The following is a 21141-nucleotide window of genomic DNA, read 5'->3' as shown; positions in this document are numbered from 1 at the left end:
GGCTGTTAAATATGAAACACTCGCACGTGCAGAAACGAAGATTTGGTTATTGTACGTGGTAGTTGGCTACACTTCAAATTCAAAGTACATTTCATTGCACAAACTTTCGTGTTCGGGAGAGAGCCGATGCCCTCGCACGTTTCCCTATGATTTTCAAATTAGACGCCGGATGTGTTAAAAGGTGTAAAATAAAGAACAGATTACTTAGATAGTTGAGTCGTATGTGCCTACGTGAACACAACATTTTCAGATCTTACGAGAAGAAATGTCTTTTCGAGTTTCCCTTGATTTCAGTTTGAGGACTTAATCGACACATGAACAATCTATGTTTTTGTTTTAAGTGCACTTTACGCCAATATAGGCTAATCGGGACTGGACATACAGTTTAAAATTGGATCCGAACTGCTATGTGGATTCACCAGGATCTTGATTGCAAGGTATTCAAATTCAAATTCTTTATTTGCGTGGGCGAGGTTCATCCTGAGGCTGTTCTGCCACTTAACCCGTGTCATCGATTACATTTAAATTTACATTTACATTTCTTATACATAATGTTATTACAGTATCAATACAGTGTACAATAAACTGTATGATTTAGTTACAAAATCTATTTATAAAGTATATGTAATAAATGTATGAATAAACTGATACAAAAATTGTGAAAAGACAACAACATAAAAATAAAATAAAATGAATAAAAAATAAATTTAAAAAAAAGAAAAGATGTAGACAAAATACATAACATAAACATTCAAGTTACATCATAGTATTTGAACACAATGTAACGATTTGATTTGATTTGGTCTACTTTATTTTGATCTGTATTTGATCAAATTTTTCACATCAGACAGACACTTGAGAAAAAGTGGGAACATAATCAAAATGTCCATCAGCTATTCATTGATTTCAAAAATGCATATGATTTGGTCAAAAGAGAGTTTGGTCGAGTTTGGAATACCAAAGAATCTTTTTAATATGATAAAAGTTTGCACCAGTGAAACAGAAAGTAAAATTCGTGTGGGTATTAATGTGTCTGACAAATTTACGATCATGATGGGTTAAAACAAGGAGATGCATTATCTCCATTGCTCTTTAATTTTGCCTTACAATATGCTGTTAGAAAGGTAAAAGAAACTAAAGAAGGACTAAAATTAAATGGTGTGACTCAGTTATTAGCATATGCAAATGATGTAGACTTAGTGGGGGATGATGTAAATACAATTAAGAATAATGCTAAAATATTTTTCAAAACTGCTAAAGAGATAAGTTTGGAAGTTAACAAAGAGAAATCTAAATATATGCTTACAGGCCGAGACGAAGTGTTAGGTAATAATCAAAATCTAATTATTGATAACAACTCGTTTGAACCAGTTTCCAAATTCAAGTACTTAGAAGTAATATTAACAAATGAAAATGATATTAAAGAGGAAATAAAAAGTAGGCTTAATTGAGGAAATGCATGTTACTTTTCTCTTCATAAACCTTTGTCTTCTCGTTTAATATCTAAGAAACTAAAAGTTAAAATATACAAAACCGTAATTTTGCCTGTAGTATTATATGCGTGTGAAACTTGGTCCCTTACATTGAAAGAGGAACATAAATTGAGAGTATTTGAAAGTAAGATCCTTAGGAAAATATTTGGACCTAAAAGGGATGAGGAGACAGGTGAGTGGAGAAGGTTACATAATTTACAATTACATAATTTGTATTCATGTCTAGATATTATTAGAATAATTAAATCAAGAAGACTTAGGTGGGCAGGCCATGTGGCACGAATGGGAGAGGAAAGAGGAGTTTACAGGATTCTTTTTGGGAAACCTGATGGTAAGAGACCTGTAGGAAGGCCAAGACGAAGATGGAGGGACAACGTTGAGATGGACCTAAATGAAATCGGTACGGATGGAAAAGAGTATATAAATCTTGCTCAGGATAGGGACAGATGGAAGGCCTGTGTTACTGCAGCCATGAGCTTTCGGGTTTACGAAGCTAGAGAGTGAGTTAGTTATTTTATTTTGCTTTTCTGCCACTTTTGGCTAATCGTGAAGATTCAGATGAATTATGAAATTGATTGAAGAACAATCCATGTCTAGGCCGAGATTCGAACCCTGTATCCATGGCGTTGTAGTGCGCAATGCCAACCATTCCGCCACACAAGGTGACGACATTGACCCCACGTCATCGGGAAGATCCTGGTATGTGAACAATACAAAGGCAATATAGTTATTGGGAAGAGATCAAGGAGAATACGTGGCCAGTTTTGAGCAAGGTGACAGCTTCAGACCAGAATGGACTGGTTGGTGAATATCTAGAACCTTCCAGATCCGTCTCGCCATAAATGGCGACAAACCATTCCGGTTCGTTTGAATTTTTTAGGTATTTCACTATATTTTCATTTTCAGTGTGAACTAAATTGTTAATACTCTTTAATATTACATGTTATAGCATTCATATAAGCTTGCCCTCTACGTGGAGATGTGTTGTTACCAGGGGTGCCCATCCCCCCCCCCCCCAATCATGTCATGTGTTCCCCCTAAATCATATTATTTGCTCCCTCAAACCATATCGTAATCTACACAAAGTATTTAATTACGACAGCGTGTCTACTGAAAGTAACTTTTTCCTTAGCTTTACTGAACACTATATTTGATCTGCCCTTCCTCCCTAAACAGAAGTGCCCATTACTCAAGGCCATCCCTAAAATCGTTTATCATAATCGAGAATATCGCTTCACATTCACCTCATTAAAGCGCCAAACACGCATCCTAGGAATACATGATTGCGAGCGAAGCGAGCAAGAAAATTTTTACATCCATTTCTTTGCAGGCTTTCAAGAATATTAATTTAATGGGGTGTCAATACTTTCTTAGGATCTCGAGATATTTAATCTTTTCCAGCTTCTCTTTTCGCACGGTCGGGGTCGAAAATGTATGGATAACATATCTTTAAATACAGTCTACAAAATTTAATGTTAGAACTATCTCTCCACTACAGAAATCCCTTCACAATCTAAGATTTAACACTTTATCAAGAGCTTCCTATCTCCCCCTTTAAATTTAATACTCAATCCTACCACCAAAATTTCCATGCCAATTTTAGATTTACTGTTGATATTGAGGAGTGGATATTGCCTCCTCCAAAAAAAAATAATTCTCAGTCTCCACACCAGAATTTCCGCAACAGTCTAAGACAATACTAATACACAAGAATTGGATACCCCCTCAATTTAATGCTCAATCCCCTCTAACTAAAATACCCGCCATAATCAACGACCTAGAGTTGGATACTGTCCACCCCAACTTTTAATTCATTCAGAATCCCCCCTAGAATGCACGTGTCAATTAAGGCCTAATATTATGTGTGTTGGATATCCCCCCCCCCCGCCGTCTTCGATAATACCCTTAAACACTTTATTTTCTTCATCTAATGAATTAATATGGTGCATTTAAGGTGTAAAAATTTTACATATATTTTGGAAAAATATAAAAAGGTTGAATTTTATATTATTTGAAGGGAACACCCCCCCCCCCCAAATAGGGCGCCTCCCTGTGGGCGAGGAGGTTTCGCAGAATATGATGGCGTCTATGTCACCTTCATCTTTTTGTGGTTCTCGTTTGTCAGCTACTTTTTATTTGTCAATTGCTAATTGCTATTATTTGTCATGTCATGCGTATTCGATTGTTCTGACAAGGTTATCCTCCTTCACAAGATCTTTATACAAATTCCGGTTCTCTTATTATGGTTATTCTTCTTTCTTTACTTTGGTCTTTCATACTTCCAAAGTGGATTGACTATCTTAGAAAATACTCAAGTTTAATCGTTCATGCGGCATACTCTTTATATTTCTGATGTAAATATTTTAATATTAACTATTATTAATTGTTATACAGAACGCCATGCCATTAGTCGTTAATCTTGTTATTGCAGTAATCATAGACAAAAAAAATATATAAAATAATAAAGACAGAACCATCTTAACGAACATAAAGCGTCCCGTTTTGTAAACATTTCCATTTAGAGCCCTGTCAGATGCGTGATACGTATATATCGTGCTGCTCGTGTCACTCGAAGTGGGTCATTTTCTTAATTGCGTGCATCCTGTCGCCTCGGTCTTTTGGTCACGCATGCGTGGTGAATGCTTTCTTATAGACTGAAGAGGCCTGCGTCACCTGTCGCTTCGGTCTGATTGCTCTCTTTGTGAGATTTCAAACCGAAGCGAGGCGACACGTGTCGCTTGTGAATCTCACAATTCGAACGCAGGCTTGTGTGGTCTGTCATGCCACTACCGTGTAAAACGTTAGTGATGATTGACTCGTTCCCAAGCGACATGTGCCGCTTGTCGCTTCGGTGTGAAATCTCCCTTAGACATCTAAAAATATCAATAAGCAGTCAATTATTCGCGACCTTAAAGTAAAAAGGTTCTCTTTTGTGCGAAAATGAGTTTGTGACTTTAAGCAGACCATTGGTTTACATTCCTTGTACGTAAAGATCATGCTTCGAAGTATATTAGTTTCAAAGAAATCAACGGGGTAAAAAAAGTCCTATCTGCTTTGTTTCCGGTCTTTGTGACTACAGACAAAAGGCACAACGTTCATCTCCTATGTATCCATCTATTGGAAACTCCAACCAACGATACATTGCTACGGTGCTGAAGAGAAACATATAAGATACTTTTTTTCCCCATTTGTTTACTGTCTTGTTGTCAATAAGCGATATCTACTCTCAATGAGTACAAACTTTTCATTTTCTTATCAGAAGGATATGCAGTAGCATGTTATGTTAAAATGGACATTTTGTGTTTCCACTGGGATTATATACTGCAACACTATTTACATGGTTACTTTTTTCAACTGACTCACATGTCAATACTTTCTATTAAACATTATTTCAAAATCCAATCTTCACACTCTTACTAATTGATTTATAGTATTGGATGAAACAATTTGTATTATTTTGTACTCTGGAGCACCTTTTATATCTTATTTACTTTAACATGCACATAGTTCATGCAGAATATAGAATAACTAGAATATAACTAATTTCTCACCTTTCTTTTTTGCAAAAAGTTTGAATATTTAAGGGATAACCTTTTCACTCTCATCTGAAACGTTACTTTTGGAGTTCTAACTACAAATTCGTCGTTGCAATACCTGAACATTAATAATATTTTTTCATTAATTTTCCTGTATATATTAGAGAGCGAGGGATCACTATACAAATGCCAGGGGCACAACTTGTTGGAATAATTAGTTTTCCCTGTGCACATAGTCAAATCTTTAACTAGCTCTCCTGATAATATTACGACTTGGTAGATAGAACCTTTTTACATTGTGGTCGCGAATTGACGAGATAGTGTAAATTGCAAGTTTCCCGTATTCAACTTTCACACGGGCCTCCCCGATGGAGCAGTGGTAGCGTCGTCGCCTTGTAATCAAGGGCTCCCGGGTTCGATACCCGGTGGAGGCACATAGTGGTGCGGATTTCACTGTAAACTGTAGGTTCAGTCCCGATTAGCCTTACTGTGCATAAAGTTGAGTTAAACCACCAAATCAATGCAACTTTCACACTTAAGAAAACGATTAAAACTAACACGAAACCTTCATGAAGAGGAAACTACGTCCTTCACAAAATATTCCCAGGCTCGCCACTGTCCTTGCGCCCCTCATCTGGCGAGGGAGAGGATTTTAAAAAAAAATCTTCAATCTGGGTAAACGTTACGGCAGTTGGAAACACTGCCCGGCGTTAAAACTAGTTCCCGCGCGGAGGAATATAAGCACAGTTGGTGGTAAAGTGGTCGCCAGTGTGGGGTGCAACGAAACTAGCTCCAGCAGAAAGTCAATACCGCGGACTGGTCGAAGTGTTGTGGTGACTACGAGACGAGGGGCTTTTGTTGCGTTTTGGGGTTAACCCACCGGAGTCTGGTGAGTGAACAGTGCCATTTTTGATAAAACAGTAACTTGCGAGTGCTAGTATTTTGGTTCCGTGGTTCGATGTGACTGCTGGAACCACAGGCAGTCGAAATCATTCAGCGTGTGGTTCCTCGTTCAGAACAGGATTCCTGTACTCCAATTCTGTGTGCATTGACATCGTTGCGGACGGATTTTGCAGTGACTTCAGTGCACACGATATAATCACGTACACAGTAAAAATGCATCACACGATGGCGGTGCATTCACCGCGGTGCCGGTGTAAAATCTGAACGAATAAAGCAAGGAAAATAAAGGGGCAAGGGATCACAACCGAGGATTTTTTAGTGAAAGACGAAAGGCGTAGCTGTTGTAGAAGATCTTGATGGATTTATGGCTCTTGCTGGTCTTAGTTATCGCAGGTAAGTTGTCTGTAATGTATTAAAACAACCCAGTCATGTTCTTTTTGTTGATGGTATAGTTGTTCATTCCACCTGTATACTTTTATCGAAACAAGTTGGATGCCTCGATTTAATTGGGACATTCGTTTTTTTAGCGATTGCAATCGAGACGCGAAAATATCCCAATTTTCTAAGCACACATTTCGTTCTTAGAATCGCTACCGACACGCATCATTTAATTAAAATTGTCATAAAATTGATTGAACTAAATTTCTCGTTTGTTAAAATAATAATTTGAACACTCCTCTTCTTTTTAACTAAAATACGTCAGAAATAAGAGGGACGAGAGAAATTTTCGTTTTTTCCTAAAGTTACTTCGGTAGGGAAATATAGTCTTAATTTAGATATTCATGGTTTCACAGTTCGTAGATTCTTCACGGCAGTTTCTTAACAACAATGAGGACAAAAAGGAATAAATTAGATTACACAAAATAGAGTGTAGTGATCAACTCGGTTTACTGACTTCTATGATCCGATTTTCTTTTCCCTCAGATTCGTCTTTGTGTATACTTTTTTTCGGGAATTATTGGGAAAACAAATTTATTATGAAGCCCTAAAATTGATTTTTTTTAAAAACACTGAGTTTTGCATCTATGTCCCCCACGTCCTAGTAGACTTGTACCCCGAAAAAATTACTCTCCCCCCTTCTGTCAGAACGTGTAAGCAACTTTTGATAATGTTCAGCTTTCAAATTAACACGCTCAGTCCATCTGATAAGTATTACAACAAAATGTAACTTTTTCGTAAAAGGCGGGCACCAGGGGTTTATCCAGAATTTTCCATTGGGGAGGAGGGGGTAGAAGTCCAAATTTTGGATGGTGTAATGGTAAATTTAGAGCCAAAATGACCATAAATTGGTCAAAATGACCATAAATTGGTCATTTGTTAAAAATTCTAAGGGGTGTTGAGGAAACTTTAGGGGGTGTTGGGTGTGTGGACAAATCACTGGCGCACACTTAATTCAACCATGGTATCTTCAGACATTTCTTTTAAATTCTAATAATGATAATCCCAGCCAAATAATATAAAAGTTGTAACAGCGAATAGCGGGGAGGAGGGTAAGGCAAGGAGAACACGTATCCACAATAATCCAGTAAAAATGATCCGCCATGACCCAGTATTCGAACCTGGAACCTCTGGCTTCGTAGCACGTTACGCTGACCATGTCGGTTGGCAAATCTAGTCGCGTAATATATCCCTTTTGGAAGTGAATGGAGCCATTACAACGACGTGTCTGTGGCTGCAGATGCGTAACCAGGATTTTTTTTTCAATAAAATATATAGTGTGTTGAACAATTGTTTGGGGAAGGATAGTACTGAAACTCCAACTCACAATCGATAACAATTGTGATCAGAACATTAATGAAATAAAATAAAAATTTTCAGTTATAATTGTTGGTCGTTCAAAATTATGCGCCTTACTGTTTTCGGCTTTCTTGGATTGATTGATTTAGTTTTCTTTGCGTTTTGTGCCTCTTGGCTAATTTGCGAAGATGGGGATGAGTGATGAAATTGATGAGTGATCATTCACAAACAACCAAGCCCGAGCGGGATTCGAACCCGGGACCGTTGGCGTCGCAGCACGATGTGCCACAGGGTCCGGCCTTATTGAGTATCATGTATCAATTTGGTAAGTTATGTAGTAAAAAAAAATAATGTAGGCAAAATTGTTAGGATATACTTTGGTCCGACCCTGCTTTCTTGGACTCATTTATCATATTGATTGGTTGTTCTCGTGATCCCCCCCCACTCCCTTCCAAACGAAATTTCAAGATCAGCATTGTATGTGATAGCCCCTTACAAACATCCATACTGTATTGAACCACTGAGATGTGTCCCAACCGGGGGAATCCAATCGGGACTTGATGACGAAAGGAGTGTCCATAAACCTCTACACCATTGTGAAGGAAATAGGGAAAGAAAGCGAACGAATATTTTTTGTCGAATGCAAGTCGAAATTAGCAGTATGAATTTCAAAGTGTGCGAATTAAATTGCAGGAGATACATGCACATTATTCGCATTATTGTGGAAAAACATTAAAATTATATCTTAAAAAAATTACAGTTAGTTATCTGAAAAAGAATGAGGGAATTTTGAACTTCCAAAGTGAAAATTTGTCACTCATTATTAACAGGGTACTTGAAATTAGCTGTAGAGACGAATCAGCATACTTTATTTTTAAAATACATTACGAAGAGTATCATAGTGCTGAAATACATTTCTTGTATTAGCATACTAAATCAGGCCAAACAGTTGTGTTGCGCCTTGTCGTATTGACGAAGGAAAATATTTGTTCTATAGCAGCCTAAGTTTTAGTAATGTCTAGACCATGAGGCGCTCTCACCAAATTTCTCTACATGCCGAGATAGTAAAAGAAATATCTAGTGTGGATATGAAATTGTCCGATTCGAGTTCCATGTGGTTTACAAACCCTTCAACGGCGTTCCAACACAATCACTTGCAAAGCAAAATCAGGTTGTTTTTTCTGCAAGAGAGCTGGTGGGTTTCTCATGTTTATTCTTATAACACTGATGGATTTAATGTTTCAAAGTTTACGTTACAACACAATGCAGACAGCCATTTACATAGCATATATACTGTAGCGTAGGCAATAGATTTGTCGTAGCGCGCTGTGATAACCACTCAGCCACGGTATTGGCTGTTTTCTTGTGGGTGCTGAAGTAATGTCTAAATTTAAATTATAATCCTTTTCTTATTGAACGTTTTCTTACCGGTTGCTTAGCCAACGTCAATCATTTTGCAAGTAGCTCTTTACTTGCCTGACTCCGAACGAATGTACATACACGTAACAACAAATGAGGTTCTTGTGACCCAGATGTTCACAGTGAGTTGCTCTAATCGCTAATCTACGGAGGCATTGGCGTAGAAACATACCGCGGAGCCCTGAGCCAGATTAGAATGCGTGGCCCCAATCAGTTCTTTAAATTCGAAATCTCAATGTGAAACAATACAAAATCTTCCGGCATATGTCGGCAAAAATATTATCAAATTTATATAATAATGATGATGATGATGAGTTGTCTGCCGGAAGACAGGTCTTTTGACCGGAAGGTCGCTGGGCAAGGTGAACCCATGGTGGTTTGCCATTGCCTTCCATGGGATGAGGATGAAATGGAGATTTACAAACAACCATGCCCGAGCGGGAATAGAAACCGGGACCCCTAGCGTCGCAGTACGATGTGCTAACCACTTTTTAAATTTTTTTTTTCGGCAGTATCCCCCGTCATTCACACATTTTCACAATCTTTCACACATGTCAATTTTCACTGCATTCACATTGGTTCTCATTATTCGGACAAACACAAACATCCAAGCCCGAGCGGGATTCGAACCCGGGACCCCTAGCGTTGCAGCGCGATGAGCTAACCACTTTTTATTATTATTATTATTATTATTATTATTAAAGGAAAGCCCCTAAACGGAAAATTCCCCCATCACACTTCATTTACTCATATCATTTCACTCAATCTCAATTTCAGGACTATTCAGGACAGACAATCACAAACATCCACGTCCGAGCCGGGATTCGAACCCGGGACCCCTGGCGTCGTAGCGCGATGTGCCAACCACTCCACCACAGGGTCCGGCTAACCACTCGGCCATGGGGTCCGGCATAATAAAGATAATAAACATTAATTATTAAAATCATAAATAATAATTTCTCTTACTCTAAAAATGCTTTCTCTGCTTTTCCGGGAGCTGAATTCGCTCACGACTTCTAAGGAGTCTAAGAGATGAGGCGATGTTTTCCTCTACAGATAATAGAGAACCTGGCAATCTTGGCAAATGGACGGGTGATGCAGCTTTACTATACTCCGTAATTTTGTGTAATTTATATCGTTTTTAGTAAGTTATTGTGACACTTCTAACGTATAGAGAACAGTTAAGTACTTCAGCATTGTGTAGAATAAGAATTACTCTCCAAAATGCTGCATTGATACAGAAATTCAGTCAATTTAGCTCGTTCCAGTGACTGCGCGAAATGTAAACAAACGGTATTTCCAACCACTACAATGTGTTATTTAGTTGAGTTGGTGTTTTAAGCAGTGGCGCAACCACAGGAGGAGGGAGCATTGCCCCCCCCCCCCAAAGCTAGGACTGAAATGAGTTCTAGGGGGGAGGGCAAACATTGCTGGCCAAGTGTACCTGCAAGGTACGATTACCGCCTGCAACTTCAAATTTTACGCAAAGAAAATTACTTTTCGTAAAATTTTCTTTCTCGCTTCGCTCGCGATGCCTTTTCTCTTAGTCTTATCAAGTTCAGAACCGTAGCAAGGGGGCGGTGGGAGTCGGCCCTGGGTGCCGAACGATCTAAATGAAAGTAAGTTGTAAGATTGATTTTTTGTTTTTAAGTCCACTTTACGCACTGAAAGACTAATCGGGACTGGACCTACAGTTTAAATAAGGATCCGAACCACTGTGCCATGTAGGCTACCTCCACCGGGTATCGAACCTGGGACCCCTTCATTACAAGGTGAAGATCTTACCACTATACCATCGGCGAGGCACAAAAGTTTGTAAAAGAGTGAATCTAATGGCGTCTCCTGAAATTATTTGCGCCCTATTAAATCAATTTTGATTACAGCCTGCAAAAAAATTGGAACCAAAAATTTTCTTGCTCGCTTCGCTCGCAATATATCTTTCTTCCCTGTAATGCGTTCTAAATTTCCATGTTGCATATATGTGAAACATATATCGTGCATGAAAGTTATACATGTTAATGTAAAAAAGAATTATATTTCGAAAGCATTTATCAAGCATTTTCTGTCTTTCAAAAATAGCTTGTTTTCCATTATTAATGTGAAATTGAACGTGTTGAATAATGTTGGTCCCGGGTTCGAATCCCGGCTTGGGCATGGATGTTTGTGAGTGTCCATTCATCAATTTCATCATATCATCACTCATCCCCATCATCACTCATCCCCATCTTCGCAAATTAGCCAAAAGTGGCACAAGAACTAAAATATAGAAGTAAAATAAAGCAAATCAATAATAATAATGTTATAATATTATTATTATTAATTTTTATCATTATTACTATTATTATTATTATGAGTGGTACTTCTTTCCTGGTACTTGCCCTCACCCAGGCATAAATTCGTGGTTGCGCCTTTGGTTTTAAGTCCACTTTGTACACAGTAAGGTTAATTGGAACTGGGTTTACTGTTTAAAAGGTGTTATTTACAGCAAGTTGCTACCCGTTCGATATAACGCAATGAACTCCTGCGTGAAATGTGTTACAGCCGTATCAAGATAGGAACTAAAAGAGTAGTGTATTAAGTTATGCCATTTGAAATGTACACAATTTACAGAAACTAACATGGAATTTGAAATTCACAGGTCAAATATGGCGTTGTAAATCTTGTTCCAAAGCGAAACTTAAGTAATCAGCAAATAGACAGTTCCAGCAGATTATACCAATTATTATTGACCTTTACAAAATAATCCAGGATTTAAAAGTAGTTACGAACTTCTGAACGTTGAATTGGTAAATCTCAGGACTTGGCTAGTTTAATCTTTTTTAATACGCCATTTTGACTTTGTTGCTCATTAATTGTATCAGTTGATTTTGAATATCAGAACTTCGATAATACTCGTAATTATGAATATAATTCTGTTGTATACTCCTGAACAGGACCGGATTAACCTATGGGCAACTGGGGCAAGTGCCCCGGGGCCCCCCACCAAAAGGAAGCTGTGAAAGGCCTCCACCAAAAAAAAATATCTTTTAACCAGCTGGGTATGCTTGTGAAAAATTACACAAGTTGTATTTAAAAAAAAGTCAAAACAAACTTCAATATTGTCGTATGTCTACACTCTTCTGGATCCAATTGTAGCACAGCTCTTAGTCTATCTTAGTCTATCTTAGCCTTTCCGGAAATCACCTGGCTGATTGCCCGAGAAAACCTTTTCAATATTCGCCGCCAGGAAAGCTTCAAGCATTATTTCTTAGTCTATCTGTTTGTAGATATCTGAAGCTCAGTATACTTTATACCATGGATTGATTTGGCTGTGGTGTGGAAATAAGGCACACTTATTCAAACAATCAATTCTCAGATACGATTAAGGTAATAAATAATCCTACGAGGTGCGTAACTTTCTTTCTGTTTCCGTCAGAACCCCCGTAGTTTTTACTATACGTATATTGTAGTTACCTTGTTCACTCTTCATAATATACTGTAGACATTTATCCGCAGAATTTTGCTGCTGCTATAGCGCTACAATTTTCGTCCTGTAACTTTATTTTCCTGCGCTATTCTCCCTGCAAACCTGTCTGCGATATGTTAGATTCTGAATGACTACTGATTCTAAAATCAGGTCTACCATTTCAACTGCTGAAAATTAGTGGTTAACATATTGAGCTAATAAATCTCCTAGTAAAAAATAATAATAAAATGGGTAACCGCCACAAAAAAAAAAAAAATGCCCAGGGGCCTCCACAAACCTTGATACGGCCCTGCTCCTGAAGTGTTATTGTAGTACTTGGTCATATTTCGAAAACAATTTCACCAATTTCCTGAAATTTCTGATGTTCCTCCTCTTTGTCCTCGAACCTCCCAGTGTTTTTTTTTAGCTTCCTGAATATCCTAAATCAGATCGCTACCATCAGGTTTATGTAAAACACTAAATACTTGACGTATTGTTTCAAATTGTAACGTTAACTAGAATTTAAAGCATGATAAAAGCAGAATGTTGTATTTTTATAGCTCTTTGCATCTGTTTTTGGCGCTTCTGTTTATTAGACTTTTTAAAATACTTCCCATGGCACGGCAGGCGCCGGACGATCACCCACTCCTCCTCTGCACGGAGGTCTCTTTATACAAAAGGGTGCGAAATCCTGAGGGGGAGAGGGGGATTCCCCCCACCAACAATCTTGGCCTCAATAATCCCCACCACTAAAATTTTCAGGGGATGTGTTTACAACAACAAAATATAAGGAAGTAGTTTTGACCTCAAATATACTTTATTAAGGATAATATCGAAAAGTCATACAATGTACTGTGGTTGTGACTTTTGAATGCTTTCTCCCTCTCTCTCTGTTTTGCAGGAGATAATCAACAGATCTACACTGATAATAATAACGCACAATAAAAGTAAGACAAGAATATAAGACAAATGTAACTATGATATCTAGTTGATATTAATTTACATTAATAGAAAGCAAAACCTGAACAAAAACAATTAGAAAACTATTTCAACTATTTCGTAATTTTTAAACACCTTTAACAAGTTAGTAATGGAATTAGTTACTTTATAATATGTGACACATATAAAAGTAACAAAATAATTCCTTTGTACGTATTTAATAATAATGCATTTTTAAATATTTAGTAATTTACTTTTATATTGAATATCATTATAAATATGTATATCATATAATATTGCATATATATATATATGAGGGTGAGGCAGTCAAACGGGAAGATTTAAAAAATCACAAAAAACAGAGAAAGCAAATATTAATAAATTTTTTAACATGAATGTACTGTACATGAGTTGAAATTGCTAGTGTACCTGAAAAATGTTATTTTTTTTTCTTTAATATGGTGTCAGTATGATGGCGTTCTTGGTTTTGCACACATTGTCGGAGTCTCAGAGTAAATCCGCCCATGACGTTATGCTACCATATTGGTAACCTTTTTTTCTGCCTGTCCTCGATGACTATGACCCAGATGAAGAAACACTCTTCCAGCTAGATGGTGCAACTAGCTATACTACCAGAGTGTCGATGGATGTGCTTAGACTCGCATTTCATGGTCGTCTCATCAGCACATTCGGCGAAATTCCGTGGCCTGTCCGTTCACCCGATTTGATGGCTCCTGACTATTTCCTTTGGGGTTACCTCAAATTCAAGGTATTCAAGGACAACTCTCCAAGAACGAGGGACAATTTGAAGGAGCGAATTCGGAAAGAGATACACACATTCCGTTGAAGATGGCGGATTTACTCTTGATGACCTCGACAATGTGTGCAACACCTATGACGCCATCTTACTGACACAATATTAAAAAAAATGAACATTTTTCAGGCACACTAGTACAGGGTGATTTTTTTAAAACTCATGGTTTTCTTTGTTGTGTAAAATTTGTAAATGAAGTATTATTTCCATGCGGTTTGTGGCAAATGAATAAGGAAGGATGGGAGATTTATTGGAGTATGTTTACCGGTTTATATGCATCCCGGGTAATATCGCCCAGGCCTCAACAAAAACAGCAAATATTCTTCAGTGTACCCTACAATAACATTGAAGTATTGGATTTTTGCTAAACTGAATTAATGAAAATGAAAATGAGTTCTTTTTTTTTGTATTCACTCAAACATAAATAAAACATAAAAATTATGGCACAGACATATGACATAACATCTCACCATTAAAGAAGGTGCTGAAAGTGTCGACCTCCTTCCTGCAAACAAAGTCGAACACGCCGTTCCATGTTAAGAGCTGTCTGACATAGTGTTTCTGCGCTAATGTTCGCAATTTCAGTGATAATGTTCTGCTTCAACATTTCCAGGGATGTAGGGTTGTTTGTGTACACACGTCCCTTTAGGAAGCCCCACAGAAAGAAGTCAGGTGAAGTTAAGTCTGGAGACCTCGGAGGCCACAATCCCTTTGAAATAACCCTATTCGCAAAGAAACTTTCAATCAGTGCCATACTGTCATGCGATGTATGGCATGTAGCACCATCCTCTTGAAAATAACCCTGTGTGAGTTCAATGTCGTCCAAACTTTCAACAAATTCCATAAATATTGCCCTGTACCGCTCTGTGTTCACTGTTTCATTGAAGAAGATTGGACCCACTATACGTGATGCTGAGACAGCGCACCATACCCCAACTTTCTGTGAGTGCAACGGAATTTCGATTACACTATGTGGATTTTCAGCTGCCCATATCCGTGTATTCTGAGAATTAACATACCCAGAGAGATGAAACCAGGCTTCATCAGTAAACCACGTTATTTTCAGAATATCAGGATTACGCACAATAAACATTAAAAACCAATTACAGTAATCTACACGTTTAACTTTATCTGGATCCTTCAATTCTTGAACAGCTGTAATTTTGTACGCCCTTAGTTTTGCAGTTTTCGCTGCCTTTTGACATGTTGAATAGCTATAGCCGGTTTCTTGTGACAAACGACGGAGAGATTTCTTGGGCTACCTCAAGAGTCGAGCACTGACATCTTCCACAACACCTGCCCGCGGGGTCCGATGTTTCCATGTCTCACTCAGAAGCGATCCTGTTTCTTCCAATTTCTTCACTAGCGACAATATTGTGTTCCTGTCTGGGGCAGAACGTGAGGCAAATTTGTTTCTAAATACCCTTTGCGTGGCAACAACAGAATCAGTTTTCCAAAAACTTTTCACGATAAACACACGTTCCTGCAAGGAGTACACCATTCTTACTGTGTGTCCTGATCACAATAACGCAACTTTTCAGCACAACAATTACGCAAAAGCACACAACTTTCCAGCACAACAATATAACAGCTCAGTTTCCTGGTTATTGTTGACAATGACAACGGTGCTATCTACAGGAGGAAACTTAAACCTCCGCACTGCATCCAAACCCCCAGACCATATAGACGCCAAAGGTACACTGGTGAATATTTGCTGTTTTTGTTGAGGCGTGGGTGATATTACCCGGGATGCATATAAACCGGTAAACATACTCCAATAAATCTCCCATCCTTCCTTATTCACTTGCCACAAACCGCATGGAAATAATACTTCATTTACAAATTTTACACAACAAAGAAAACCATGAGTTTTAAAAAAATCACCCTGTAATTTCAACTGATGTACAGTACATTCATGTTAAAACATTAACTAATATTTGCTCTCTCTATTTCTTGTGAATTTTTTAAATCTTCCCGTTTGACTGCCTCATCATATATATATATATTTGTGTGTGTGTGTATTAAGGGCTCCCCTATTCCCCCGTCTCCAATGATTTCGCACCCTACAAAGCTGTGCCAAACGGAATGGGTAAATGGCGTTTTCCTTTTGTTTCTGTCCAGTGTGGCCGTCATGGAACATTACACTCCCTCCCCATACACCCTCTCCCTGGAACAGACAGGATAAAACCATCAAGGTATGTGTTGGGGTGGATTTTAAAAGGGCGGTAGTTCCGACGCAACGCATTACACGCACTCACTCATTATGCGTGCAGGCATGACATGGGATGAGCAGTTGGGCAAATATTGACAAAAGCTCCGGATGGCGAGTGAAGGTGCACCGGCAGGCTTTGTTAAGTAATCATTGTTGTGGATGGATTGTTGGGGGCGTGTTTGTGTTTGCTTTGTCGGAAGGACTTTTCGCCCTTCACGGGTTGTTTGCGTGAAGTTCTTGAAATGTCCTGCGTTTTACTAAAGCTAAGTTTATAAGAAGCACGTGTGTCATCGTGGAATTGGTTCTCATATTTCCATGTCTGGTCAAATTGCTTTGTGTGCTGATGTGTGCAGGGGCGGCGTCAGGTAAGTGCGAAGGGGTGCTTGCACACCTCCTTCAGCGCCCCCTTTTTCAAAACCGATATTCAACAGAAGACACTAGAAGTCTTACAATGTCATATTATGTCATGCCATCAAATTGAGCGTCGAATGTTAGGTATTGAAGTGAGACTGCTGTTATTGTATACAACAGGCAAGCATTGGTCCTACTTAATAGAGAAGCCGCATATACTTTCCTTAACTGGCAACAGTCTCTATAAAGATCAGCAGCCATTGTTTTCCTTTCGTCAGCATTGTTAAGAATTGTTTCTTCAAGTGGCATGTTTGAGTTTGGGTTTCGTTTTGAGTCCACTTTTATGCACATATAGGCTAATTGGGACTGGACGTACAGTTTGAAGTGGGATCCGAACCACTATGCGCCCCCGGGTATCAAACCCGATGGAAGGTTCGGAGGATTTAGCGCTGAATACCCGGTATTATGTAAATGAACGCACATGAAAAGAGGGGTAGCACAACGTGCTGTCACGACACGGGGTCCCCAGTTCGAATCCTGGGCTGGGCATGGATGTTCTCCGAAGAACATCATATCTTCACTCATCCTCATCGTGGGATTAGCCAAAAGTCACAGGAAAATAACGCTAAATAACAAAAATCAAATCAAATATTTTTTCATTGGCATATTATGATAGATGCCTACTAAAAGTTGATTGGTATTTGATATAGTGCCTAAAGGTTACATGCGTGTTTCATGTTTTCTCTATGTTCAACATCGCACCCCCTAAATTTAATTCCCCTCCCCCTCCCTCAGCACCATTAGATAAGTAATCCTGGCGCCGCCGCTGCATGTGCGTGTTTGAAGTTTTTTAGGTGACTTTAATGCACAGATAGACTAATGGAGACTGGACCTACAGTTTAAAATGGCATCCGCGACGACGTTACTACGACGCCATCAGTGAGGTACGTGCGTAGGATACATTTGAATCAAGAGCCGGTCTTAGTGTGGTCAGCGTGACGTGCTACAAAGCCAGAGGTCCCAAGTTGGAAGGATGGTTACGGTGTAGGCATGTCGTAGAGGTTGCCCCATTCCATCAGTTCGTCATTCATCTGCGTCGTCGCGATTATCCCAATGGAAGTAAAAATTAGAACTTTCTCAATGATGGGATGGGGGTTGCGAAAAAAAAAGTGTTTGGAACTGTGTTTACGGCGCGTGCCCAGAGCAATGGACAGCCTGGTGTCGTCTTAATTGCGAACAGTCCTAGTTGCGAACACTTGCTGCCTAAACAGGATTAACCTCGAAGGACAGGGTCCTAATTGCGAACACAATTTCTGCCTTTGGATCTACAACTTTCTCTTCCACTTCCTTTGTCTTTTTAACGATTTTTTTAAGGGGCTTTGAGACTGGTCAGTGCCTTGTTGGAATATAGAAAATTCAACATGATTAAAGTCGTAGCCCAAGTATAAATAATTTAATAATAAAAGTGTGGCCTATTTTCTGTATACGACTACATACTGCACACTTTCTAACTCAAAAGAGCTTCGTCATTTAATAATATAATATAATTATTAATTTCAAATTCAAATTTCAAAACATTATGCTCTACTTATAAATTTATGTATACCATCAATCTGTTAGTGCTCTTCGCCACTTTTTCGTAAAAAAGAATGAAGTAAATGAAAGCGTGAATTGACTATGAAGGGCTTTACAAAGTAGAAGACCATGATAAGTCAATCACGTTGGCTATTGTTGCTAGTCAAACCAGTCAAACCATCTGTCTCTCTGAGTCACTACCCTTATTAGTTTTTGAAAACAGTTTTTTCCGTTACATGTGTTCGCAATTAGGACATGGAAGTATTTCCTCATTTTTGTGTTCGCAATTAGGACGATTTAGGCACTGTTCGCAATTAGGACACAACCGGACAGCCTATCTCTAGATTACGAGATATCAATCTCTTGGACAGTTAGACGGATGAAATTATGCTACCAACAGTAGTCAGAAATTTGTTGGCATCATACAGCGGCAAATTCCTTGATTCGGTGCTTTCAATTTTATTTCCTCTTCTCTTTTTTCCTTTCACTTTATAGCGATTTGTACTGAGAGTGTGAGTACAGTGCCTTGATGCAAAGGACAGAAGCTGCGAATTTTGAAACCAGACAAGTCTCTGCTTTCGAAGGAACAATACCTGCTGCAAATTAAACGTGGATTCCTCCCCCCCCCCCTATTCAGTATCCTGTCCTGCACACACAATAGAAAATGCGTCACATTTAGTTAATGCGCTTAAAATATAACCTATTTATACAACTATGCGTGTAATTGTTTCTTGTTTTGTCGTTGACCCAAACCTCTGATACGATGCATTTTAAATGTCGGCTGAAAAAGACGCGTTTGTTATTTTATTTTTGTTCTGTTGTGTCGCTTTTCTGTCGTTTTTGGCTAATCGTGACGATGAGTGATGATACGATGAAATTGATCCAAAGGGCACTCTCAAAGAACACCCAGGCCAGATTGGAACTCGTGATCCCTGGTGTCGTAGCGCGCTGTGTTAACCACGGAGGTGGGCTTAATCTTGTTTGGAAAATGGATATATTTGTTAACATATATATATATATATATTCCCCAAAGATTATAAATATGACTTCATAGTCAACTTCAAGATAGACAGGAGTGCCTGAAGTATACTGGTTGAGAGTTAGTTTTAGCATGCAGCACTGTGATATGGAAGTGGAGTTCTACATCCCGTCTTTTCACTTTCTTTTCATAATTATTAGGACTAGAATTTTCATGACTTAGCATATTTTTTATGGTAAGGGTGATGTGTTCCTTAAATATATAGAAACTCATATTATGAAGACACTAATTAAGGTGCTTTTTAAGGGCATATTTAGGAATATTTGGCCATTTCTACGTGATAGAGCATATTTTGATATATTTTCGGTCATTATTAGGCATATTTTCGCTTTTTCAATGAAGTGGATTCGTTCTTCCTTATTGGTTCATAAATATGCTCCTCTTGTGTCAGCCGAAGTAGAAAGAAGCTCTTCTCAGTACAAGGCTTTGCTGGCAGACAATACGTAGGCAATGTTTATTATTTGAAAATTTACAAACGAAAAGTTTTCAGTGTATGCAACTCAGGGCTCATAAAGTGAACTAAAAATAGTGTGTGAAAATATCTCAGCATATGTTGTTTGAAACAGTTCAGTTGTAAGGGCATATTTTTTAAAAATATTATGTCATATTGTGCATATTTAGACGATTTTGAGGCCGTATAAATCGTAGCCCTAATAATTATCATCATTCTTTCCAAACCGAACAAAAATCCTCGTGTAACCCCTCCTTCTCAAAATGATCGACGCACATACAACGCGCTGGTCGCTAAGCCTTTGAGAAACTTTCATTTCGACACGCAATAGTCGTGCCTAGACTGTTCCGAGTTTGCTTTGAAATTTCCCTTCCCTGTGCACGAGCGTGTGCTCTTCTCGGAGTTGAATTCACCCCCTTTTTTCCCATCGATTTTTCTCTTTCTTCCCTCACCCCCCCCCCCTTTCCCCATCGCCCAGCACGACATCCCCTGCACAGCATGAGGCAAGATGTCGCTAAACGGGTGGAGGAACTTGGCGATATTAAAACAATTCCAGAACAATATTAAAGGACACGAGGAGAAATAATATGAAGCTGCATGGTAATGAAATTAATGAAAGTGGATAGGAGTTTGCTGAAATGGAGAGGGTGGGTGAAATATTTATTATATTTAATAAAGCCTGAGGAATTTAGTTTACGAAATATTGTTTCTGTATATTATGAATAGCGCTATAGGATGCATATTGCCTTATTTTATTTTGTTTGGGCACTTATCTGCTAAAGCTGAAGAAAGTACCCCTTATGCGATATCCGTCCATATCAATTATCAGTATCTCTGAAACATACCAGTGGGGGCGCAGTGGTATCACCTTGTAATCAAGGGGTCCCGGCTTCGATACCCGCTGGAGCACATAGTGGTTCGGATCCCACTTTAAACTGTAGGTTCAGTCCCGATTAGCTCTGTACATAAAGTGGACTTAAAATACAAACTCAACTAAAAAAAAAACTCTCAGACGGAATTTGTGGACTGATAGACAATGATTTATATTGCCCCGAAATTTTCTCAACGCCCTCTTAATTTTTTTCAGCAGGCCCCAATTTATAATCATTTGGGCTATACATTTATCCTTACCCCCACCCTCATCCTTGATGGAAAATTCTGGATAAACGGTGATAGTACCTCAACGCAACATAAACCTGGGGTGTGAGGGGACTATGTTTTCTGAAC

At 38.6% G+C, this 21141-nt stretch overlaps 1 protein-coding gene across 2 annotated transcripts in view; it reads left to right on the top strand.

Annotated features, from left to right (window-relative positions):
• Positions 1-5805: 5805 nt before the first annotated feature.
• The window catches only part of dtn (transmembrane protein 132C dtn), a 404875-nt gene continuing 389539 nt past the window's right edge, over positions 5806-21141 (top strand). For both annotated transcript variants that reach the window (XM_083128325.1, XM_083128324.1), the window contains exon 1: positions 5806-6325. In XM_083128325.1, the coding sequence (XP_082984451.1) occupies positions 6289-6325 (37 nt within the window). In that variant the 5' untranslated portion in view covers positions 5806-6288. The remainder of the gene's footprint in view (positions 6326-21141) is intronic.

This window comes from Lepisma saccharinum, chromosome 9 (genome assembly GCF_977018435.1).
Source record: "Lepisma saccharinum chromosome 9, izLepSacc3.1, whole genome shotgun sequence".
NCBI lineage: Eukaryota > Metazoa > Arthropoda > Insecta > Zygentoma > Lepismatidae > Lepisma > Lepisma saccharinum.
Note: the sequence above shows the minus strand (reverse complement) of the source record. Positions and strands in the feature narration are given on the sequence as shown.